The sequence below is a fragment of the Salvelinus namaycush genome, chromosome 2, assembly GCF_016432855.1.
Source record: "Salvelinus namaycush isolate Seneca chromosome 2, SaNama_1.0, whole genome shotgun sequence".
In the NCBI taxonomy this organism is placed as follows: Eukaryota; Metazoa; Chordata; class Actinopteri; order Salmoniformes; family Salmonidae; genus Salvelinus; species Salvelinus namaycush.
This window is the reverse complement of record NC_052308.1, coordinates 57,717,910-57,745,212: the sequence shown is the minus strand read 5'-3', so window position 1 is coordinate 57,745,212 and position 27,303 is coordinate 57,717,910. Positions and strand designations below refer to the sequence as shown.

The 27,303-nt window shown below is 41.1% G+C and overlaps 1 protein-coding gene across 1 annotated transcript; it reads left to right on the top strand.

Moving 5' to 3' along the window:
- The first annotated feature begins 1,254 nt into the window (after positions 1–1,254).
- On the top strand, positions 1,255–27,303 carry bdh2 (3-hydroxybutyrate dehydrogenase, type 2). Its single transcript, XM_039015480.1, has 10 exons — positions 1,255–1,353; positions 8,342–8,444; positions 9,405–9,483; positions 19,716–19,812; positions 20,390–20,498; positions 23,363–23,423; positions 25,714–25,827; positions 26,241–26,299; positions 26,547–26,639; positions 26,896–27,303. Exons 2-10 carry the CDS (start codon positions 8,373–8,375, stop codon positions 26,947–26,949), a joined length of 738 nt encoding a protein of 245 aa, XP_038871408.1. The 5' UTR covers positions 1,255–1,353; positions 8,342–8,372; the 3' UTR covers positions 26,950–27,303.

Below are 27,303 nucleotides of genomic sequence, written 5' to 3'. Positions count from 1 at the left end.
GAAGGGCATGAGACAAAGAAATGTGTGGCATTGGGGAAAGTAGTGGTATGTGTTAATTGTACGGGTGCCCATGGGGCTGGGGATCAGAAATGTCCAGTGCGAGAGAGGCAGGTTGAGGTTTCCAGGGTTAGAGTAGTGCAGAAGTTGTCACATGCTGAGGCAATGAAGAAAGTAAAAGAAGATGGGTCAAGGGGGAGGGATCCTGAGAGTGGTGTCAGTATGTACCAGTACAGAGGGATATGCCAACAAGTGATATATGCTTCAATAAGATTGGATGTTTAGCGTTTTATAGCAATGGTTATTAACCAATGGAACATAAGTCGAAGAAAATTGAGGGTGTGGTGGCAGCTGCATAGAGGTATTTGGGTGTATGAGACTTGACGTGAGAAGAGTTACAGGGTGTGTTGAGTGGTGGTGTGCCCTCTTTTCAGGCTTTTGGCCCGAGGAAGGACTAGAGAGATTTAAATAGTGGAGTAGGGTGGTGGGATTTTAGTGAGTGTAGTGTATTTGTTGATTTATTTTGTTTTTTTCAAGCAAAGTATAAGGGACTTATACTCCAGTCTAGTAGGTGCGGTAATGCAACATTTATTGAATGCCAACTGCTGTTAAACCTCAAAGAAGTAGTTTGGGACAGAGCTTAAAAATGTATTTATTTCAATAGACAAGTCAGTTAAGAACATTCTTATTTACAACGACGGCCTATCCCGGCCAATTGTGCACCATGGGACTCCCAATCACAGCCAGATGTGAACTAGGTACTGTAGTGATGCTTCTTGCACTGAGATGCAGTGCCTAAGGCCACTGTGCCACTTGGGAGCCCCTGTGGTAAGAGGCAAGACCTGCTATCTCTTTAAGGTTCAGGTGTTACTTGTTTTTATAGACTTTTTCGCATATTCTATCCTCTTTGTCACCCCATCTGTTTTAAATTAATTAATTAAAAAAAAAAAAATACTTTTGAGTGTAGTTGTATTTTGAACTTATGTGTTTGGAGTGACTGCCAGCTCCGTCACAGATTTAGATGGGAGAGTTTGTTTGATAGGGTCAGAGAGGTTGGCCAGGGATAGGATTTGGGTGGGGGATTAGTAAGGTTTGTAATGCTTTATTTTATTAGAAATACTGGGTTAAGTTACAGAATATGGTGATAGAGTTACAGGGTGTGTTGAGTGGTGGTGTGCTGTCCTTTCAGGTAGGTGGCGGTGTATGCACCTTTCAGTTGGTTACGATCCACAAGTGCAAATTTTAAAGAAGAAGAATCAGCTCGCGAGCTACTTCCTTCTACAGAAGCCAATAGGAACTTAGTAAATGGGCACGAGGTATCTCCTGACTGAAGTTCATTGTCGTTGCAGAGCGTTAGTAAGTTGTTTAAAGTTCAAAATTGTCCTACAAAGTTATTTTTGCCCGGTCGAAACAGCATGTATCACTCATATGAATAGTTAGATATTTAATTGCAAATATAACGTTATGTAATGTATCTCCGTTGCACACGTTTGCTGTAGATCAAAATAGTATTTGCTTGTAACAACAATTTTGCACGCTGAATAGTTCAAACAAAAGAGTATGATTCTAGCTATTGAATTAACTTGCAAATGAATAACAAAGTACTATAGGACAGTGTTTTTTAAACTGAGAGGAAATGTCATGGTTAAAAAAGAGATGAGGTTGACATGCCTTCAATTCTTGTCAAATCTAGCCCAATGTGGTACTAAAGGAGCCTAACATTACTCCTTAGTCCAAGGTCCTTACCTCTGCAGAAATCGCTCAGCCATTTCCTGGTTGCTAAAATCTAATCGTTTACCTAATTTCAGTTTATGTAACTAAACAAGAAAGTACAGTAACTCAGTAAAATCTTTGAAATTGTTTCATGTTGCGTTTTATATTTTTGTTCAGTATCTAATTTCCAACTATAGTTTGATGCATGTAGATTCTCTTCTGTCATAACTTGTTGCCCCAGAAGACTAAAGTAGTGCTCACCAGAATGTCTTACATCGATAAAATGAATGCATTAGTAATCTAATTGACACCGGTAAAGTTGTATGTTTTGTTTAGGGACCGGGGGAGAACGCAATTACTCCAAAACAGTGGAAAGATGGGTCCTTTGCAAAATGTCCAAATGTCATCAGTTTGACCAGTTTTAAGGAAATGAAAAGCTGAGAAAATGAAGAAACATTTCTGATTAGACTTCTATTAGTTTTGGGTGCATATTTTGTGGTTGAAATACTGTCTGCTTCCATAAGTGTCAAAGATAACACATTACACCAGATTTGTATTTTCTCTAGAGATGCTGAAAGAAAGAAATCATATTTCTCCACTCATGTTCCTGAGATAATTAACATTTGTATAATTTTACTGCAAGAAATGCATAATTCTGCTGGAGTTAATATTATGCTATGTGAGAGGTTGTAGGCCTACAGTCAGTGTCCATATTTCAGTTACTATTCCATTTAACCCGTATAAACTTAAATGAGTATTATGCAAAGGGTGGCTACTTTGAGAAATCTCAAATATATAATAGAAAATAGTAAAAATATAGAAAATCCCTAGAATGAGTAGGTGTGTCTGAACTTTTGACTGGTACTGTATATTTGCGCACATCTCTGACCTAATCCATTGCGGAGGCCTAGACTAAAAGCCAATTTATGCTTGATCCGAAAATGTGGTCGGAGGCTCCATATGGAGGGTGTGACGCATTTGCTGAGCCTCCAAAGGCATGCAGATGCCAAATCGAGCTCCGTACCGCATCGCTATGCGCTTCCCAAATGTTCCAACAAAGCGGAGGGCTCTGTATAGCTCCGCATTGACATGATTGGATCCTGTATGAACACAAACTCACTTTCTTGACAACAGCTCTGCACTGCTCCGCGACGCATGAATGCCCTGACTTCTACTGAGGCCATATCACCTTAAATGCTGCATGGCTAATGCAGATGTCGGATTGAACATGCGCTCAGATGCACAATGCACTTCTCTCTCCAGAATGTGCTCTCTCCCGCCAATTTGTGCACATTCATTGTTTCATAACTTCATTGTGTGAATTTTTGCATTTGAGTGTTAGTGTATATCAATTCCCTATTACGTATCACCAGTAGTACATTTACCGTTAAACCCTATAATTTCTAATCTACAATGTTTGTTACTTTGCTTACTGTAATTTATTTTAATGCATTCAATATTATTATTCCAGGCTTCCCGTTCTCATTGTCTGAGTGGACACATTGTTTGCAGAGTGCACAACCTATGCTACACTTGTGAGAAACAAGTTTTGGTTTATTTCATTCCATTTACGAGTTTTGTCAATTTAGTCATTGACAGGAGCGGTCCAAACAAAAGACAATGTTGAGTAAGGACACGCATGCATAGAAGTAGGCCTATAGGCTACCTGGCCTGAGTGCAAATGTAGGCATATAAATGTGCGCATTTGGGGATCTGATAGTATTTCTGATTTGCTTAACGCACCACCACACACCACCTGTGAAGCTTTTCAAAGTAATGTTTTCTTCACCTCAAACAGCAAGCAAACAGACTGTTTTTACATCCATTGAGAATTACAATAGTTCCTCAAAGTAATTGAAAAATCTTTCCAGCTCTCTCCCTTTTGATAAATGTCATGCTCTGATCCAGTGGAAACGTCATAAAATGAATTACTTATTAGTGCTTGACTTGGACTGAAATAAGTCCCTGTACTCATTTTGGGTGCTGGTACTGTTTATTTAGGTGCAGGAGCTCCACAATACTTTTGAACTAATATTCTATAAAAGTAACAGCAGTAGACAATTTGAAGTGCCGGTAATCAGCTCCGGTGAGCTCCTGCCCAAGTCAAGCACTGCTTCTTATCCCTTGCGCAAATAGCCTACAGTTGTGTCTGTCACGAGCTAACTGGTGCACAAACTCTGAGGGCCCAGAATATTTATTCAATATTGCAAGCTTTGGGCTGGACCCAAGTTAATAGTTTATACAATGTTTCAAGTTTGGCTACACATGGCCTGTTTTCAACAATGTGATTTACAATATATTTATTTTTGTCAGGATATTTTCTACATGCAGACTACAAGTTTTTAGTTGTTGGCAATAGAAGTAACTTTTTAGGTTTGTGTCATTTGGGTAGAATTTTGATTTAACCACATGACAATGATTTTGAGATATGAAGACGTTATAATAAATAACTTTTTCACGAAATTTGCACATGAACACCATAACTGGCATGCAGATCGTTAGAAATTGTAAGATAAATTGGCATTCAACATGAGAAAGGTTGCCGATTCCTTGTGTAGCCTATTACTGGCAACTTCAGGAGAGTAATGGCATAATCTGTGAAAGCCAGCAGGAGCGGGAGGAGAATAGTTGGTTCAGGTTAAGTTTTTTTTCTTCTGTCTTCTGGTTATCTAGATCTCTGGTGCCCTCTTGAAGAATTTGACTTATTTCATCAAACCTTAAAGCATCAGACAAGCTCAATGTAGGGTGTAGGGTGTTAATAAACACATAGGGTGTGTCTATTAAATCAAATCAACTTTTATTTGTCACATGCGCCGAATGCAACCTGTTTAGACCTTAGAGTGAAATGCTTACTTACCAGCCCTTAACCAACAATGCAGTTTGAAGAAAAATAAGTGTTGACAAAAAAATAGATAAGTTAAAAAATAACAAATAATTAAAGAGCAGCAGTAAAATAACAGTAGCGAGGCTATATACAGGGGGTACCGGTACAGAGTCAATGTGCAGGGGCACAGGTTAGTCGAGGTAATATGTACATGTAGGTAGAGTTAAAGTGACTATGCACAGATAATAAACAGAGTAGCAGCACTGTAAAAGGGGGTGTGGGGACAACAACAATGCAAATAGTCTGTTTAGCGATATGATTAGCTGTTCAGGAGTCTTATGGCTTGGGGTAGAAGCTGTTAAGAAGCCTTTTGGACCTAGATTTGGCGCTCCGGTACCACTTACCGTGCGGTAGCAGAGAAAAATGTCTATGATTAGGGTGGCTGGAGTCTCTGACAATTTTTAGGGCCTTCCTCTGACACCGCTTGGTATAGAGGTCCTGGACTGCAGGAAGCTTGGCCCCAGTACTGGGCCGTACGCACTACCGTCTGTAGTGCCTTGCGGTGTTAGGCTGAGCAGTTGCCGTACCAGGCAGTGATGCAACCATTCAGGATGCCCTTGATGGTGTATTTGTATAACTTTTTGAGGATCTGAGGACCCATGCCAAAGCTTTTCAGTCTCCTGAGGGGGAATAGGTGTTGTCGTGCCCTCTTCAGAACTGTATTGGTGTGTTTGGACCGTGATAGTTTGTTGGTGATTTGGACACCAAGGAATTTGAAGCTCTCAACCTGCTCCACTACAGCCCTGTCGATGAGAATGGGGGCGTGCTTGGTCTCTTTTTCCTGTAGTCCACAAATGTCTCCATTGTCTTGATCACGTTGAGGGAGAGGTTGTTATCCTGGCACCACATGGCTAGGTCTCTGACCTCCCTATAGGCTCTCATTGTTGTCGGTGATCAGGCCACTGTTGTTTCGTCTGCAAACTTAATGATGGTGTTGGAGTCGTGCCTGGCCATGCAGTCATTGGTGAACAGTACGTACAGGGGGGGACTGAGCACGTACCCCTGAGAGGCCCCCGTCTTGAGGATCAGCGTGGCAGATGTGTTGTTACCTACCCTTACCGCCTGGGACAGCCCGTCAGGAAGTCCAGCATCCAGTTTCAGAGGGAGGTGCTTAGTCCCAGGGTCCTTAGCTTAGTGAGATTGCGTCATCTGTTGGAGTGGGTCTAGGGTTTCTAGGATGATGGTGTTGAACTGAGCCATGACCAGCCTTTCAAAGCACTTCATGTCTACAGATTTGAGTGCTATGGTTTGTTAGTCGTTTAGGCAGGTTACCTTGGTGTTCTTGGGCACAGGGACTATGGTGGTCTGTTTGAAACATGTTGGTATTACAGACTCAGTCAGGGACAGGTTGAAAATATCAGTGACGACACTTGCCAGTTCAGCGCATGCTCGGAGTACACGTCCTGGTAAATTGTCTGGCCCTGCGGCCTTGTGAATGTTGACCTGTTTAAAAGGCTTACTCACATCGGCTACGGAGAGCGTGATCACACAGTTGTCCGGAACAGCCGATGCTCTCATGCACGCTTCATTGTTGCTTGCCTCGAAGTGAGCATAGAAGTAATTTAGCTAGTCTGGTAGGCTCGTGTCACTGGACAGCTCACGGCTGTATTTCCCTTTTGTAGTCTGTAATAGTTTGCAAGCCTTTTCACATCCGAGGAGCGTCGGAGCCGATATTGACGCTTTGCCTGTTTGATGGTTCGTCGGAGGGCATAGCGGAATTTCTTATAAGTGTCCGGGTTAGGGTCCCGCTCCTTGAAAGCGGCAGCTCTACCCTTTAGCTCAGTGTGGATGTTGCCTGTAATCCATGGCTTCTGGTTGGGGTATGTACACACGGTCACTGTGGGGACGACATCATCGATGCACTTATTGATGAAGCCAATGACTGATATGATGTACTCCTCAATGCCATTGGAATATGTTCTGGGATTCTTCCGGTCTGTGCTAGCAAAACAGTCCAGTAGCTTAGCATCTGCGTCATCTGACCAGTTCGTTATTGACTGAGTCACTGGTGAATCCTGCTTTAGTTTTTGCTTGTAAGCAGGAATCAGTAGGATATAATTATGGTCAGATTAGCCAAATGGAGGGCGAGGGGGAGCTTTGTACACGTCTCTGTGTGTGGAGTAAAGGTGGTCTAGAGTTTTTCATTTTTTTTTCTTCTTCTTCTTCTTTTTTCTGGTTGCACGTTTAACATGCTGGTAGAAATTAGGTACAACAGATTTTAAGGCCATTAGGAGCACTGCCTCTGGATGACCTGTTTGCTTATGGCCTTATACATCTCATTGAGTGCGGTCTTAGTGCCAGCATCGGTTTGCGGCGGTAAATAGACAGCTACGATTAATAGTGTGGTCTACAGCTTATCATGAGATTCTCTACCTCAGGTGCAAAACCTCGAGACTTCCTTAATATTAGATTTTGTGCACCAGCTGTTGTTTACAAATATACACAGACCGCCACCCCTTGTCTTACTGGAGGCGGCTGTTCTATCTTGCCGATGCAGCGTAAACCACTCCAGCTGTATTGTATCCATGTCGTCGTTCAGCTATGCCTCGGTGAAACATAAGATATTACAGTTTTAATGTCCCGTTGGTAGGGTATTCGTGATCGTAGCTCATCTATTTTGTTGTCCAATGATTTTACATTGCCTCAACCATCAGTCCTATTAGCCAGATTACCCACTCGCTGTCGGCTCCTTAGAAGGCACCCCGACCTACGTCCCCGATAACTCTGTCTCTTTCTCATGCGAATTACAGGGATTTGGGCCTTGTCGGGTGTCTGAAGTAAATCCTTTGCGTCCGACTCGTTAAAGATTTTTTTTAGTCAAATACGAGGTGAGTAGTTGCTCTTTTCGGTCATAAGAGACGGTGGCAGAAACATTATGTACAAAATAAGTTACGAATTATTAAAAAAAAACACACACAATAGCACAATTGGTTAGGCGCCCGTAAAAAACGGCAGTCATCTCCTCCGGCGCCGTTCTATCACTTTATGGAAAAATACACGTTTTAAGAATTTCAACCAACCGATTGGTCGAAAGAATAGACGAATTTCGGTTGACCAAGATTTTAATTGTTGGGGACAACCCTAGCACCTTTTTCCCCACTGCTATGGAATAAATAATTGTATTATATAATAATTATAAAGTCATACAATTTTTACTGTGCATGAAGTTTCAAATGCATTCTGTCATTACTAAATGTGTAATGCGATAGGTATTTTGACATAAAAAAGACACAAACATTTAATGAATAAAATATTGAATCAGTCTTCCTCAAATGAAGGGAATGATACGATCTTTAGTAGAAGGGAATCTGATTTCATTCGTCCTCAACTCGTGGCTCAGACACGTCATTCACGAAAAATGTTGTTAGCCCTGAGTTAACATGGGCCAGCGTAGGTTATTTCTTGACCTGGCTAAAAAGTGAGCCACTTTCGTGGCACTGGTTATCCCGAGTTGAACTCAGATTTGACCAAAGTTACCTCGCTATCTCGAACCAAGTATGTAGTATAGGGCTTTGTGGTGTGAGAATACCTGCTGCAGCTGATAATGCAATTTTACCCAACCAATAAACATCTTTCACACACAAACATCAAACATTTCACAATAATAAAGCATTATGTTCCCTAAATGTGTATTTAAGAACTTTCCACCACTGTTTTTGGATAATAAATCCACCACGGCAACTTCAACTCTACTACCTTGACTGTGATCTTAACAACAATAATGACATTGTTTTTGTTCGTCTGCAGAATTGCCTGTAGAATTAAATACAGCATCATCATGGGCCGCCTGGACGGGAAAGTCATTGTGTTGTCAGCAGGAGCCCAGGGCATTGGAAGAGCTGCAGCCATTGTAATATTTACTTAATTTACCATTCACCACACAGCTAGGCTACATTTGCTAAACAAATATACACTGAATGTACAATACATTAGGAACACCTTCCTAAATTGGGTTGCACCCCCTTTTGCCATCAGAAGAGCCTCAATTAATCGGGGCATGGACTCTACAAGGTGTTGAAAGCGTTCCACAGGGATGTTGGCCCATGTTGACACCAATGTTTCCCACAGTTGTCAAGTTGGCTGGATGTTTTTGGGATGGTGGACCATTCTTGATACACAAACTGTTGAGCATGAAAACCCAGCAGCGTTGCAATTCTTGACACACTCAAACCGGTGCGCCTGGCACCCACTACCATACCCCGTTCAAAGGTCTTAAATATTTTGTCTTGCTCATTCACCCTCTGAATGGCACATACACACAATCCATGACTCAAGGCTTGAAATTACTTCTTTAACCGGTCTCGTCCCCTTCATCTACACTGATTTGAAGTGGATTAAACAAGTGATACCAATAAGGGACCATAGTTTTCACCTGAATTCATCTGGTCAGTCTGCCTTGGATAGAGCAGGTGTTCCTAATGTTTTGTACACTCAGTGTAGATATGGTGAATTTGATTGTTAAGGCTCTCAGAAACACCCTCTGATGGGGGTCGGCAACAAGCAGCCCACTTGCCAAATTCGTGCTATTAGCATTTTTATTAGGCCTCCCGAAGACTAACCAAGAATTCCATTCCAAACTATTCCTACAAATAGAGATCTATGTGATCATGTCTCAATCAAGGTATGATAATTTTGCATCTATTTGGGTTTACTTGCAGTCAATTTACGCGGCTAAACCTAGTTGCCTACCCCTACTCTAAGACTTGTACAATGATGTAAAGTAGTCACGATGTATTCATTTGAACATTTTACTGATATTGAGTGAACAGTAAATAACCATGAAAGTAATATTCTGTCATTTTAACTGTAGGCCTTTGCCAAAGAAGGAGCTCAAGTCACCGCAACAGATATCAATAGAGAGAAGCTGAAGGAACTGGATGGCCACCCTGGTACAGTTTATTTTTGTTTACTACCATCATTTACTGGGAATCCTGAGAATTAAGGCATGCCCTTCATTCATATCAAATCTTAAAATCCACCAAGACATTAGTTTGAATGCAATACCCCCAGTACACCCCAATGAATGTTCCTGTTCTACAGAGTAGGAGCCCTGCCACTGTTTTGGTGAACTGCTGAGAGATGGGGCTGGAGAAATCAAAGCCATGTTTGTTTACAAATTATATTCTTTACAAAAAAATTGTTAAATAAGCTTATATTTTGGGTTCTGATGGGGTATCTCTATTATACCGTGAGCCACAAAATTGTAGTGGGATCTCCTACAATTTTGCTTCAATTTTCTTCATTTTAGGCTCAAAAGAAGCATGTCATCTGGGGAAATGCCACTTTGTTTTGAATTGCAGTCTCACATTTTCTAACTTTTCTTTAGACATATTATACATTTAAAAGAGGGGAGAAACCTGGAAGGGTTAACTCTGGAAAGAAACCCGGTCTCTGGCGGGGAGTTGCATATGTGATGAGCACAGGGAGAGTTACCACTCAGCCATAGCTCTGCACACCCAGTTACATTTTAAACCAAATAATTGTTCAATATTGCAAACATAGGGTGACATTTTTACATGAGCAAATTAACCATAACGTTTTAAATAAACGGGAAGTTGCAAATAGCTTATTAGCAGCCTGAACTTGTGCTTTGCAGTGGGGGCTATTGAGTGAACGATTCTGTGATGGTTCCAGTCCACAAAGATGAAATTACATTGGATCGGCATGGATAGGATAAGTAAATGAATTTAGAAGTGCAAAATTGATGTACCATTTGCAGATTGCCCCTTTTAAGTTATTAACGCTTACCTTTTGAGGACAGCAAAAACCTGGTATTTTCAAAGGCTGCATTAAAACAATGTCCATGGTTTAATCTCTAACCATACTGTTTAGGTGTAATGGGTAGTTGTATTTTTTTAGGGGTTACGAACTGCTCTTATTACAATACATTCCAATGCTTAAATGCATTTCTATGACACGTGCACTGATCACAGTACATTACCCAACCATGCCTATATTTGAGGCATGGTTGTTTGGTTATGGTAGATATTCCTCTCAAAGTGAGTTACTTAAAAGGGACAGTGTAACGCTTCCTTCCATGCATGTTCATCTTCCCCACACTTCCCACACCTACTAATGTATTAAAGAGATGCAGCGGGATCTTTTTCAAATCTCACGATTTGGACACGAAGTGCCTATGTATGGTTCATACATGCATTATATACCATCTGGTGTCCTGTCCTAGTGGATAAAGCAACTCAATACTTACATCTCAACATTTCATGCCTGTGCCCTACACGTTTCTTCCTTCCATTTTGTGGCCGCGCTCTGAAGGTACACTGGGTTTCCCACGTGCTTAGATATTTTTGACAACAGCGAGAATAAATTGATCAAAGGAATGCAACGTAAGTTAGAATGCATCCGCTATTAAAGTTATAGTACACCTATAGGATACAGATTTTGGATAATTAAATACTTATCCAAAACGTACCACCCCGTGGGCCTGAAGGCAAAAAGTAAATAAGTTATATAATTTATGTGTGGGGCTTTAGTTGAGATTGTTCTTTAGAGTCAAGTGTATATATATGTCAAGGCCTCAATTGTTCCTTGATTAGCACCATTCATTCTCACTGTCGATAATTCTGTTATAATTTCTAATTGTAACTGTATTCACTTTCTATTTATTTTATTTTTTTTAATTATTTCACCTTTTATTTAACCAGGTAGGCAAGTTGAGAACAAGTTCTCATTTACAATTGCGACCTGGCCAAGATAAAGCAAAGCAGTTCGACACATACAACAACACAGCGTTACACATGGAGTAAAACAAACATACAGTCAATAATACAGTAGAAAAATAAGTCTATATACAATGTGAGCAAATGAGGTGAGTTAAGGGAGGTAAAGGGAAAAAAAGGCCATGGTGGCGAAGTAAATCCAATATAGCAAGTAAAACACTGGAATGGTAGATTTGCAGTGGAAGAATGTGCAAAGTAGAGATAGAAATAATGGGGTGCAAAGGAGCAAAATAAATACAGTAGGGGGAGGGGTAGGTAGTTGTTTGGGCTAAATTATAGATGGGCTGGGTACAGGTGCAGTAATCTGTGAGCTGCTCTGACAGCTGGTGCTTAAAGCTAGTGAGGGAGATAAGTGTTTCCAGTTTCAGAGATTTTTGTAGTTCGTTAAAGTCATTGGCAGCAGAGAACTGGAAGGAGAGGCGGCCAAAGGAAGAATTGGTTTTGGGGGTGACCAGAGAGATATACCTGCTGGAGCGCGTGCTACAGGTGGCTGCTGCTATGGTGACCAGCGAGCTGAGATAAGGGGGGACTTTACCTAGCAGGGTCTTGTAGATGACCTGGAGCCAGTGGGTTTGGCGACGAGTATGAAGCGAGGGCCAGCCAACGAGAGCGTACAGGTCGCAGTGGTGGGTAGTATATGGGGCTTTGGTGACAAAATGGATGGCACTGTGATAGACTGCATCCAATTTATTGAGTAGGGTATTGGAGGCTATTTTGTAAATGACATCGCCTAAGTCGAGGATCGGTAGGATGGTCAGTTTTACAAGGGTATGTTTGGCAGCATGAGTGAAGGATGCTTTGTTGCGAAATAGGAAGCCAATTCTAGATTTAACTTTGGATTGGAGATGTTTGATGTGAGTCTGGAAGGAGAGTTTACAGTCTAACCAGACACCTAGGTATTTGTAGTTGTCCACATATTCTAAGTCAGAGCCGTCCAGAGTAGTGATGTTGGACGGGCGGGCAGGTGCAGGCAGCGATCGGTTGAAGAGCATGCATTTAGTTTTACTTGTATTTAAGAGCAATTGGAAGCCACGGAAGGAGAGTTGTATGGCATTGAAGCTCGTCTGGAGGGTTGTTAAGTGTCCAAAGAAGGGCCAGAAGTATACAGAATGGTGTCGTCTGCGTAGAGGTGGATCAGAGACTCACCAGCAGCAAGAGCGACATCATTGATGTATACAGAGAAGAGAGTCAGTCCAAGAATTGAACCCTGTGGCACCCCCATAGACTGCCAGAGGCCCGGACAGCAGGCCCTCCGATTTGACACACTGAACTCTATCAGAGAAGTAGTTGGTGAACCAAGGCTATCGAGTCTGCCGATGAGGATGTGGTGATTGACAGAGTCGAAAGCCTTGGCCAGGTCAATGAATACGGCTGCACAGTATTGTTTCTTATCGATGGCGGTTAAGATATCGTTTAGGACCTTGAGCGTGGCCGAGGTGCACCCATGACCAGCTCTGAAACCAGATTGCATAGCGGAGAAGGTATGGTGGGATTCGAAATGGTCGGTAATCTGTTTGTTGACTTGGCTTTCGAAGACCTTAGAAAGGCAGGGTAGGATAGATATAGGTCTGTAGCAGTTTGGGTCAAGAGTGTCCCCCCCCTTTGAAGAGCGGGATGACCGCAGCTGCTTTCCAATCTTTGGGAATCTCAGACGACACGGAAGAGAGGTTGAACATGCTAGTAATAGGGGTTGCAACAATTTCGTCAGATAATTTTAGAAAGAAAGGGTCCAGATTGTCTAGCCTGGCGGATTTGTAGGGGTCCAGATTTTGCAGCTCTTTCAGAACATCAGCTGACTGGATTTGGGAGAAGGAGAAATGGGGAAGGGTTGGGCGAGTTGCTGTGGGGGGTGCAGTGCTGTTGACCGGGGTAGAGGTAGCTAGGTGGAAAGCATGGCCAGTCATAGAAAAATGCTTATTGAAATTCTCAATTATAGTGGATTTATCAGTGGTGACAGTGTTTCCTATCCTCAGTGCAGTGGGCAGCTGGGAGGAGATGTTCTTATTCTCCATGGACTTTACAGTGTCCCAGACCTTTTTTGCGTTTGTGTTGTAGGAAGCAAATTTCTGCTTGAAAAAGCTAGCCTTGGCTTTTCTAACTGCCTGTGTATATTGGTTTCTAGCTTCCCTGAAAAGTTGCATATCACGGGGGCTGTTCGATGCTAATGCAAGAAATGTAATATATGCAAAGCATTGAATATTTAAATTCATGCACTTCTAAATGACTTTTAACTTTGCCCCAGAAGAATTGAACTAAAGGGCACTCCCACATCATATTAAGGAATGTGCCTACCTGATTTAGGGGACACTGAACAGTTGGGGCCAATTTCATCGTAAAAGATTTTCCTTGGTGTTAAATACAGTCTGCGAACAAATGTAACATTTATAAATTAATAGTTCGGATTACGGGATACCAAGGTAATAATTTTCCATATTCTGTTCCAGTTAAAGGGTTGTTCCGATTCAATTAGATCTGTGGACATACTTTTTTTAATGGCTAGCTCATAATGAGCTTTCCAAAAGTTTATATATTTTTGAGATCAGTTCTTTCGGGAGCCCAAAGTTTATTTATAAAACCCATAATTGGATGGTTCGGTAGTTTGGTTTCCCAAGGGACTCCATAAGCCAGCATAGCTGACCTAAGTTGTAAATATAGAAAAAAGGAGTTGCCTGGTAATGTGCATGTATCTTTCATATCTTGGAATGTTCTCAAACCATTACTGTCCATGATATCTGTAAGTGTACGGATTCCACATTTGGACCATTGAGGGGATGCAAAAGGCCACCCTCCAAATCGCAAGGCATTATTGTGAAATATTGGGAGCATGGCCATGCCATTTTGTTTCCGAGTTAAATTGTTTTTCAATTTTGCGGCAAATAGAAATTGTGTAAGCAATAGTGGGACCAAAGTGTAGTTTACATTGTTTAAGTTATATAGGAGACACCATATTTCTCTATACTAAGAAAAATCATGTCTAAACCAATTTAGGATGGGGTGAAATGCTCGTGCCTGGAAATACAAGTTTGGTACGGCTAGTCCTCCTACTTCTTTCCTTCTGTAAACTACAGAAATTCAGCCGTGGCAATATATTCATTTTGACAATAGATAATATGCCGGTTAAAGAAACTGGGATATTATTCTTTCTACTGAGGTTGATTTAGAATGTTCTGTTAAAGTTGATTTATTTACAAAAAAACTTTCATACACTATATACAGTTGAAGTCGGACGTTTACATACACTTAGGTTGGAGTCATTAAAACTCGTTTTTCAACCACCACACAAATTTCTTGTTAACAAACTATAGTTTTGGCAAGTCTGTTAGGACATCTACTTTGTGCACGACAAGTAATTTTCCAATAATTGTTTACAGACAGATTATTTCACTTAATCACAATTCTAGTGGGTCAGAAGTTTACATACACTAAGTTGACTGTGCCTTTAAACAGCTTGAAAAATTCCAGAAAATGATGTTATGGCTTTAGAAGCTTCTGATAGGCTAATTGACATACTTTGCGTCAATTGGAGGTGTACCTGTGGATGTATTTCAAGGCCTACCTTCAAACTCAGTGCCTCTTTCCTTGACATCATGGGAAAATAAGAAGAAATCAACCAAGACCTCAGGAAACAAATTTTAGACCTCCACAAGTCTGTTTCATCCTTGGGAGCAATTTCCAAACGCCTGAAGGTACCACGTTCATCTGTACAAACAATAGTACGCAAGTATAAACACCATGAGACCACGCAGCCGTCACACCGCTCAGGAAGGAGACGCGTTCTGTCTCCTAGAGGTGAACGTACTTTGGTGCGAAAAGTGCAAATCAATCCCAGAACAACAGCAAAGGACCTTGTGAAGATGCTGGAGGAAACGGGTACAAAAGTCTCCCATTTCCACAGTAAAACGAGTCCTATATCGACATAACCTGAAAGGCCGCTCAGCAAGGAAGAAGACACTGCTCCAAAACCGCCATAAAAAAGCCAGACTACGGTTTACAACTGCACATGGGGACAAAGATCGTACTTTTTGGAAAAATGTCCTCTGGTCTGATGAAACAAAAATAGAACTGTTTGGCCATAATGACCATTTATATTTGGAGGAAAAAGGTGGAGGCCGAAGAACACCATCCCAACCGTGAAGCACGGGGGTGGCAGCATCATGTTATGGGGGTGATTTCCTGCAGGAGGGACTGGTGCACTTCACAAAATAGATGGCATCATGAGGTAGGAAAATTGTGGATATATTGAAGCAACATCTCAAGACATCAGTCTCGAAGTTAAAGCTTGGTTGCAAATGGGTCTTCCAAATGGACAATGACCCCAAGCACAATGACCCCAAGCATACTTCCAAAGTTGTGGTAAAATGGCTTAAGGACAACAAAGTCAAGGTATTGAAGTGGCCATCACAAAGCCTTGACCTATAGAAAATTTGTGGGCACTGAAAACTGAAAATGCGTGTGCGAGCAAGGATGCCTACAAACCTGACTCGGTTACACCAGCTCTGTCAGGAGGAATGGGCCAAAATCCACCCAACTTATTGTGGGAAGCTTGTGGAAGGCTACCTGACACGTTTGACCCAAGTTGAACAATTTAAAGGCAATGCTACCAAATACTAATTGAGTGTATGTAAACTTCTGACCCACTGGGAATGTGATGAAAGAAATAAAAGCTGAAATAAATCATTCTCTACTATTATTCTGACATTTCACATTCTTAAAATAAAGTGGTGATCCTAAAACAGGGAATTTTTACTAGGATTAAATGTCAGGAATTGGGAAACTGAGTTTAAATGTATTTGGCTAAGGTGTATGTAAACTTCCGACTTCAACTGTGTATATATCTATCACACGCGTACGAGTACACCCCTTAAAATTAGTGGATTTGGCTATTTCAGCCACACCTGTTGCTGAAAAGTGTATAAAATCAAGCACACAGCCATGCAATCTCCATAGACAAACATGTTCAGTAAAGGGGCCTTATGAAAGAGCTCAGTGACTTTCAACGTTGCACCGTCATAGGATGCCACCTTTCCCAACAAGTCAGTTCAGCAAATTTCTACCCTGCTAGAGCTGCCCTAGTCAACTGTAAGTGCTGTTATTGTGAAGGGGAAAGGTATAGTAGGTATATGTAATGATCGGCTATGAAAAGCCAACTAACATTTACTCCTGAGGTGCTGACTTGCTGCACCCTCGACAACTACTGTGATTATTATTATTTGACCATGCTGGTCATTTATGAACATTTGAACATCTTGGCCATGTTCTGTTATAATCTCCACCCGGCACAGCCAGAAGAGGACTAGCCACCCCTCATAGCCTGGTTTCTCTCTAGGTTTCTTCCTAGCTTCTGGCCTTTCTAGGGAGTTTTCCTAGCCACCGTGCTTCTACACCTGCATTGCTTGCTGTTTGGGGTTTTAGGCTGGGTTTCTGTACAGCACTTTGAGATATCAGCTGATGTAAGAAGGGCTATATAAATCAAATTGATTTGATATAGGATCAACAACGGCTCAGCTGAGAAGTGGTAGGCCACACGAGCTAAAAGAATGAGTCCTTAAGCATGTAGCGCATAAAAATCGTCTGTCCTTGGTTGTAACACTCACTACCGAGTTTCAAACTGCCTCTGGAAGCAACGTCAGGACAAGAACTGTTCGTCGGGAGCTTCATGAAATGTGGTTTGCATGGTCGAGCAGCTGCACTCTAGCCTAAGATCACCATGCGCAATGCCATGCGTTGGCTGGTGTGGCGTAAAGCTTGCCGCCATTGGACTCTGGAGCAGAGGAAATGCATCCATCTGGCAGTCCAACGGACTGGTTCTGACGGATGCTAGGAGAAAGCTACCTGCCCGAATGCATAGTGCCAACTGTAAAGTTTGGAGTAGGAATAATGGTCTGGGGCTGTGTTTCATGGTTTGGGCTAGGCCCTTAGTTCCACTGAAGGGAAATCTTAACGCTACAGCATACAATGACATTCTAGACGATCCTGTGCTTCCAACTTTGTGGCAACAGTTTGGGGAAGGCCCTTGCCTTTTTCAGCGTGACAATGCCCCCTTGCAGAAAGCGAAGTCCAAACAGAAATGGTTTGACAAGATCGGTGTGGAAGAACTTGACTGGCCTGCACAGAACCCTGACCTCAACCCCGTCGAATACCTTTGGGATTCATTGGAACGCCGACTGCGAGCAAGGCCTAATTGCTCAACATCACCTCACTAATGCTCTTGTGGTTGAATAGAAGCAAGTCCTGCAGCAATGTTCCAACATCTAGTCAAAAGCCTTCCTAGAAGAGTGGAGGCTGTATGCTTGGGTTCATTATCCTGTTGGAACGTAAGTCTTTGCCCCAGTCCAAGGTCGTTTGCACTCTGAAGCTGGTTCTCATCAAGGATTTGCCTGTATTTGGCTCCATTCATTGTTCCCATTACCAGTCTCCCAGTCACTGCCGCTGAAAAGCATCCCCATAGCATGATGCTGCCCAACACCATGCTTCAAGGTAGGGATGGTGTTCGACGGGTGATGAGCTGTGCCTGTTTTTTTTCCGAACATGGTGCTTTTCATTCAGGCGAAAGAGTAAAAAAAAAATCTCATCGGACCACAGCATCTTTTGCCTTAATGATCTCTGTCTTTCACGTGCCTGTTTGCAAACTCCAGGCGGCCCATTGTGCCTTTTTCTCAGGAGTAGCTTCCGTCTGGCCGCTCTCCCATAAAGTCCAGATTGGTGAAGTGCTGTAGACTGTTGTCCTTCTGGCAGGTTCTCCCATCTCTACCAAGGAACTCGGTAATTCTGTCAGAATGGTCATTGGGTTCCTTGTCACCACCCTGACCAAGGTCCTTCTTGCCTGGTTGCATACTTTGGTCGGAGGGACAGCTGTAGGCAAAGTCTGCGTAGTTCCATATTTCTCAATGGTGGAGACCACTGTGCTCTTGGAAACTTTCAAAACTCTCAATTGTTTTATACCCTTCCACAGATATATTCCTCATCACAATTCTATCTCTGAGATCTACGGACAGTTCCTTGTACTTCATGGTATAGTTTCTGCTCTGACATGCACTGTCAACTGTGGGACCTTACATAGACAGGTGTTTCTTGTCCAAACAATTTGAATTGGCCACAGGTAGACTCCAATCAAGTTGTAGTGACATCTCAAGGATGATCAAAGGAAATTGGAAGCACCTGAGCTCAATTTTGTGTCATATAAAAGCGGTGTGAATACTTATGTAAATGAAATTTCTGTATTTCATCTTCAATACATTTGCAAATATGTCTAAATATGTTTACTTTATCCATTTATAGGGTTGTGTGTGTGTGTGGAAAATAAATCTAATCTATCCATTTTGAATTTGGGCTGTAACACAACAAAATGTGGAATAAGTCAAGGGGTATGACTTCTTTCTGAAGGCACTGTAGTATTTTAATCATATTAATTAATTGGAGCCAATTCCCATATGTTCCAAGAAAGACCAGAGATATGAACATTCTAGTCTATCAAAAGCTTTTTCTGCATTAAGTGATAATAGCGCCCAAGGAGCTGTTGTTTCTGATGAAGCATCTAAGATATGTAGTAGTCGGAGGTTATCCAAGGATAAACGCTTTCTATCGAACCCGCTTTGATCCGTGTGGACCAATTTGGGGAAGTAAATCTCGAGACGGGACGACAACAGTTTAATATCTGTGTTTATCAAAGATAACGGGCGATAGTGAGAACAGTGGGTGCCATCCTTTAAAAAAAAAAAAAAAAAATTATAGTAAAATTACTTCTGTATTCACATCTCTCCCAAATGAACCTTTGTGAATGGCTGTCTTAATAATTTTGAGCAACAGTGGACCTAATTGATTCCAACATTTTAAATAGACCTTAGGAGGAATACTGTCCCATCCAGGTGATTTGCCTTCATTCATGCTATCCAATGCTCTTTTGAGTTCGAGAGGTGGCTTCCTCTGTTGAGAGAAGAGTTTAATTATTTTAGAAAAATATTTAGTATTGCTTGGTATGGATATACAATCAGAGGTTTACAGTTATTTATAGAAGGAGAATCTTTGATTCATTTGGGTTGTGATAGTAATTCCCCTGTTTCAGTAGTTGCTATATCAGCTAATTGATCATTACTGCATAGCTTGTTGGCCAGTAAACGGCTGGGACGATTACCGTGGATGTAATGGTTGAGTCTTACTCGATGGATGGTAAATTCTGCTCTTTATCATATCAATAAATTAAGTTCTGTCTTGACTTTGGAAAGAGTAATAGCTACCTGGTCTGAAAAGTGTTTGTTGAGAACGCTCCAACACGGTTAACATTTCCAAATCTATGTAGAACTTTTAAAATCTAGACACTTCACTTCACATGACCCAGCCCGCATCCAGCTATGTTTTTTGTGGCTAATCTTACGTATATCTCCTAGGTATCAAGACTAAGGTGGTGGATGTGACCAAGAAGGACCAGGTGGAAGCGCTGGCCAAGAAGTTTGACCACATAGATGTGCTGTTCAATGTTGCCGGGTATTTTTTATGCTTTCTCCTGTTCCTTTTTCACTTGTATCTTATTTATATATTTTTTTGAGGGATTGATTCAATTATATCGATGACACACTGAATTAATAAAAGTCAGATCAGATGTGTTGCACCATCACACACCATTTTCCAAAAGGTGCCCCCTGTACCGAAGTAGCTAGGGCACTGTCTACATTTTATTTTGTGTAAACCAGGTAAATTATTTGTCTTCACATTTTCCCTCTCCACGTAGGGAACCTGCACAATTTCAACAGGTCACATTTCACACTTTTTAAGACCACTGCAAATACAATTTAAAGGGTTACTTTGGGATTTTGGAAATGAAGCCCATTCTGCTTACATAGTCAGATTAACTCATGGATACCATTTTAATGTCTCTGCATTCAGTATGAAGGAAGTTGGAGGAAGTTTTGTGAGCCAATGACTGGAAGTCTACAGTATCTACTAGCATGCTAGCAGTTATCATAGACTTACAGGCATTGTGCTAATGCTAGTTATCAAGCTGACTGGGAACACCGCCATTTTGGTTCATCCATGATTGACCACTACCCATCACCCCTCCCAGGTTTGTCCATCACGGCTCCATCCTGGACTGCAAGGAGGCGGACTGGGACTTCACCATGAACGTCAACGTCCGCAGCATGTACCTCATGAGCAGGGCTTTCCTGCCCAAGGTGAGCAACCACCCCGCCGCTTTACTCCACCGACCTCTGACCCCAGAATTAAGGAACACACAGTCCTCACCATATGAATTTCAACTGTGAAGCTACAGTGCCTTCAGAAAGTATTCATACCCCTTGACTGATTCTACATTTTGTTGTTACAGCCTGAATTCAGAAACAGTCCTGTATCTTAGCATCTGCTTCATCTGACCACTTTTTTGTATACCGAGTCACTTGTGCTTCCTGCTTTAATTTTTGCTTGTAAGCAGGAATCAGCAGGATAGAGTTGTGGTCGGATTTACCAAATGGAGGGCGAGGGAGAGCTTTGTACGTGTCTCTGTGTCTCAGCTATTCATTTTCTTTATCAATATCTTTTCTTTTTTTTTATCTACAAACAATTCCACTTTGACATTATGGGGTATTGTGTGTAGATCAGTTACCCAGTCTAATACATTTTAAATTCAGGTTATAACACAACAAAATGTGGAAAAAGTAAAGGGGTGTGAATACTTTCTGAAAGCACTGTACATTTATTTTATTTTATGCCAGCATTTTGAATTTGAGATTTTATGAATATGGGGTGACAGTACAGAATGTAACTTTTTTTAAGGTATTGTAATTTCTATCCGTTTTACCATTTAGAAATAAAGGCACGATGTATGAAGAGTGTGTTCCCCCCCCGAAGAAATCACAAGTATTTGGGCAACTTTACTTATAGTATGTCAAGTAATCTAAAGTATTGTAGTTGGTCCTTATGGTGGATGTGTGGATCCCTTGCACGCAATGACAGCATCAAGTTTGTGACTCTAGGGCCTCCCGAGTGGTGCAGTGGTCTAAGGCACTGCATCGCTGTGCCACTAGAGATCCTGGTTCGAGTCCAGGCTCTGTCGCAAACAGCCGCGACCGGCAGACCCATGGGGCGGTGCACAATTGGCCCAGCGTTGTACGGGTTAGGGGAGGGTTTGGCTGGCAGGGATGTTCTTGTGTCATTGTTCTCTAGCAACTCCTGTGGCGTGCCGGGTAAAACGCACGCTGACATGTTCACCAGGTGTATGGTGTTTCCTCCGACACATTGGTGCGGCTGGCTTCCTGGTCAAGTGTCGCCCCATGGCTTTCGACCTTCACCTCTCCCGAGTCTGTATGGGAGTTGCAGCGATGGGACAAGACTTTAACTACCAATTTGGATACCACGAAATTTAAAAAATAATAATACAAAAAAGTTGACATTATGGGCACAACTGGCTTTAAGACAGCGCAATTTTGACCGCCTTATATGAGCTCATTTGCGACGTTAACTGTCAACACTCCAAACATATACTCGTTATAGGAGCTTATGCTATTTAAACTAGTATCAATCCACAATGGACTAGGATGAGAATATTCTGTGCACCCAGCTGAATTAGAGTTGATGACGACGCAAAGACCGCCAATAACCTACAGAACTTGAGACAACGGCACGCAGCATTAAACGTAACGTCACACCTCCAAATAATTAATTAATCAAAACCCAGCCCTTTCACGCATCCACCAGCTACTGCGCCCATAATTCTGGTTGTGAAAATAAATATTTCTGACACCCTGAACCTATACCAACCTATAGCCTACCGCCAGCACTGAGATTATCATTCTCCTAACCTACTACGTTAATTCTCTGGATTATTCTCATCCTAGTCCATTGTGAATTAATCCAACAGTTTATTAAATAGCACAGACTAGTAATGAGTAAAAAACAATTACATCCAGTGTTTGCTCAATATTTTTGAAGTGTTGACAGTCAACATTTTTGTAATGGGCTTCAGCGATGCCTTTACGCATTGTACTTGTAGTCAAATGCAATTTACTGGAGCTTTAGTATTTGTTATGTATGTGTGAGGCACGTTCTGAAAAAACAAGATATAGCCTAGGCCTACCGTTGATATGGGGTTATGGGAGAGAAATTGATGAATAGCCTATGTTTGGAGGAGCGTGTCTTTGGTAATCGAACAAGAGACACTCTTTGGATATGGGGATGGATACAAGCCAAATTAAACACACACGCAGCCTATCCATAAATGTTTCTCGATGTTCTACCCTTGTCTGTGAATTTTGACTAATATAAAAGCATGCCGGCAAAAGCGCCACAAGGAGACCATTGAAAACCATTTATGGATAGGCTATTTGTGCATAGCCAGGATAAGAAACACACATTGCTGCTGAACCAGCTTTTTTGTTATAGTCGGGCAAGGGTTTTTTAATTAAACGAAACGGAAAATATGTTTGTTACAGGAAAATAACTTAAATGTTTCTAAATACGAGTCAATCGGATTATCTCTCGTTCCATGATGGGTATATAGCCAGGGATTTTTGTAATGTAACATTTTAGTAATTTAGCAGACTCTCTTATCCAGACCAATTTACAGGAGCGATTAAGGGTTAAGTGCCTTGCTCAAGGGCACAGACAGATTTTTCACCTAGTCGACTCTATGCTACCTGCCAGGTTCTGGATACAATTATGTCATAGCCTACATACTGTAGATAAAAAGGAGATGTCTGCTCACTGTTTTTCTGCTGCCAAACATAACCTTTTAATAAAGCTTTTGTGAGTAAGATTTATTTCAAAGCGGTCTCACGAGCCAAACCCTTTATCAATTGTTTTGACTACTTAGCGAATGCATTGGGCATGACCGTGTAGGGGCGTTCCTTTGTAGTTACTGCAGCAGATATTGTAGTGGAAACCTGCCCAAGATGTGTATAGCGTAGTGTCTTTTTAGTAAGTTATCTACTATGTAGACTTAATAATTAAACATTTTGATATATACAGATACATTGTCTTTTATATTAGATCACTTACTTGGATAACACTGTCCTGTTGATCAACAATGTTTTTCTCATCTCAGATGTTGGCCAAGAAGTCTGGGAATATCATTAACATGGCGTCTGTGGCCTCCAGTATAAAAGGTAAGGATGCGATTTTTTTTTGTAATACTGAACCAAAATATAAATGCAACATGCAACACATTTGTGCACAACATTTGAGAGAAGATTTTTGTGCATATGGAATGTTTCTGGGACCTTTTATTTCAGCTCATGAAACATGGGACCAACACATGTTGTGTTTATATTTTTGTTCAATGTGTACAGGGTTGGGTAGGTTACTTTCTAAATGTAATATGTTACAGTTGCTTGTTACTTGTCCAAAATTGTAATCAGTAACGTAACTTTTGGATTACCCAAACTCAGTAACGTATTCTGATTACATTCTGTTACTTTTAGAGTTCTTTCCCCTTAAGAGGCATTAGAAGAAGACAAAAATGTATGTTACCAATTGAATGGTATCTATTGCAGGATAAACCAATGTTAAAGTTTACATAGCTGGCCATATATGGATGTAAAATGTTACTTTATGGGTTGGTTATGTAGGCTTCTTCTAACCCATCGCTTTCTACTACATATTACAATACGATTAAATTATATCTTTACATTAATAACCAAAGTCTATCAAAATTCCAATAAATGTTATACCCCTTGATCTTCAAGAATAGGACTTGGAAATATGGAAGTATAGATTAGTCAAATTGTTTTACCTGAGCATAACTACTCTGTTTATGATTTGGTTGTCATGGAGGACTGAATGGGCTCATTGATTCAAGTTGAAAAATAAATGCTGCGCTCATGGAATGGCATGCTTTGAGCACTACTGAAAGTGCTATTTACACTGGGAAAAGAAATGCCATATGTTTACTTTTTTTTTGGTGACAATAAAATATCTTCATAATATGATGTTGTTTAAAGGGCAAATCCACAAATGAAACAGTAACAAAACGGTCGCCCCGCCTCTGTTTTGGTAAAAAGCTGAGGGATGGGCCTGGAGAAATGTAACCACTCTCAGATTAATAGACCGCTATGGATGCAAGGACTGACCATCCATGATATCAAAATGATTGTTTTCACCATGTTATGAGGCTACACAGTGTGTGTTTACATTTACAAGGTTTACAAACATTGGAGAAAAACTAGCTTATATTTTGGGTTTTCATGGAGTGTGACAGTTGAACTAAGCTCATGAGGCATTTATAAGTTATATTCCTCAAGAATCAATGTGTGTGTGTGTGTATATGATACATCAATTTTTGGAGTAATATTAGTCCAAAAATGGATGTAGCAACTACAGATTGCCCCTTTTTAAGTCTATCAAAAGTGTGCGAGTTTGAGCATGTGTCCATTAGGCCTATGGATTTTATTTTTTTTGCAGACCCACTTTTATTTCATAGGTTGGGATCCGCACTATGCAGCTGTTGCAAGAGCGCATTTTTCACTGGCTGTCCACTGGTTTAAAAAACAATGATTGATGGGCAGCTTGAACTTCTTGAATTCAACCATTATTGGGATCAAATACACATTTAGATTTGTGAGCAGCTATCCACAACAACCACAATTCATGAGGTGCAAATAGCTAAATGAGAGAGCAGCAGTGTGATTCATATCAATGCGCTATGTAGATCTCAATAATAAGGGATATCCGTATCGCCGCAGACTACACCACTGCTGTCATCCTTAATTCCAAGCGTTTATTCAAATTGGATAGTCATTGGATGCCGACAGCAGTCGCACCATTGGAAGCCATAGCTTGGACTGTAGCCTACAAAAGCCTCTTTTCCCGCGATCCATCAAACTCATTTGGTGTCATCATAGTGGTCTCTGACTTGTGGTCAGACTCACTCAGGTGGAACAAACTTAAACTTGTGGCTTTTTTCAATGCTGATTTGAATGTCATTTAGAAAACAGAAGTGCCAAAGATTTTTTTCCCGCGAACATCCTTTCTGGATTTAGAAGTAATCCTCAAAGTAATCGTCTAGTTTTTCAAAATTATCTGTAATCTGATTACAATATTTTAGCTGGTAACGGGTTAGTTACTGTTTTTTGTAATCCCTTACATGTAATCTGTTACTCCCCAACCCTGAGTGTGTGTGTGTGATAGATATATACTGTATATATACTATATGTGTGTGTGTATGTATGTATGTGTATATACATACATACATACACACAGTATATATATAAAGTATATATGTATATACACACACACACAGTATATATGTATACTGTGTATATATGTGTGTGTATAGTATGGTAATTCATCATGAACATCCAATGAAATTTGGTCACAGTCCATGTCCACTCTATCCAATCCTCTGACTATGTATTTAGTCAAGCAAAACCTTTGTGGCTGCGTGTGTTCCCTCCATAGGTGTGGTGAATCGATGTGTGTACAGCACCTCCAAGGCTGCTGTCATTGGGCTCACCAAATCTATAGCAGCCGATTTTCTCGAGCAAGGCATTCGCTGTAACTGCGTATGTCCTGGTAAGCACTGCACCCTATATTCCTTATATAAAATCTGATTAATGTGCCTTTCCTTTTTAATCATACCCTAGCATGACTCAGGAATGGCATGATCTGTGTTAGATTATAACACAAACACTGCTTACAGGCCCTGCTTACAGGAATGCTACACTGGACAGGGAACTTTTGTCAATCATGATACGCTCCCATTTATTTCAATGAAACCTGGGCATAAAGCCATGTGGCTCTGCGAGTGGCTCGCGCTGCTCATCTTAAAATTACGCTCTGGTTCTTTTTTCAAGAATTTGACATGCCGCTCACGCCCGAGACAAGTTCACAGTACAGAGATTTCGCACTAATCATTGTGATGTACCATACACTGTATAAAGAATAGTGATTATGTACAAAATGTAAGTGTTTTCTCTGCTAAACAGGGACCGTGGACACCCCGTCTCTGAGGGGGAGAATCCAGGCTCAGCCTAATCCAGAACAGGTACTCTCTACCTTCCACAACTACTGTCATATTGTTTTAGTGTATAACAGGACAGCCTGTGCATTAATTGATAAATAAATAATCATTAACAAATTTCTGTCAGTGTTGCATGTACGAAGTACCAACGCTGACTAGATTCGATGGCTATTTTACGTGGCCCTTTTAACCCACAGTGGGAAACGCTCCATTGGAAAGATGGCAATAGTAAATATATTTATATGATATATGTCCTGCTTCATCTCTGCAGGCCCTAAAAGACTTCATGGCGAGACAGAAGACGGGACGAATGTGCACTGCCGAGGAGGTGGCACACCTCTGTGTCTACCTGGCCTCAGACGAGGTGAGCGCATTCATGGTCTGCAGAGCTCACAGCAACAACAACAAAAAGTATCTGAATGTTGGGTTAATGTTTTGTTTCTGTTACCGTGCGTTAGCATGCCACTGGGTGCTAAATGACAGCTGATGTAGCCGGGGTTTAGTTTAGTTACGTTCTTCAACAATTTATTTGAAACATCTGTTAAGCTAAGTTATGACGTTGTCGCCCTTATGACGTAGCATCCAAGTAAAGTGTAACTGTTTATTCCACCTCCCTCTAGTCTGCCTATGTCACTGGAACTGAGCATATCATTGATGGAGGATGGAGGCTCTGAAGAACCTACAGTACAGAGCACAAGGAAGCTCTGGAAAACTATCATGTCTTACTGTTAATTACAGTAATATAAATTTCAGTGGCCTATGCCTTATATGGTATGCCAAAAGCTTGACTTATTTTGAAATCATACAGAAGCTGCTGACATTTTTTACTGATTTTTCATGAAGTGTTTGATTATGTGGTGTACATTTAATATAGTCTCTTCAAAAATAATTGTTAAGAATAAAGACTTCTGGTTTCCTTGTGTACAATAATATACTGTAATCAACTAGTTTCAAACACCTGTACATGTGATTTTGTGCTCATTGACACAATGATTACATATAGCTAATAAACAAAATGCAATACTTGA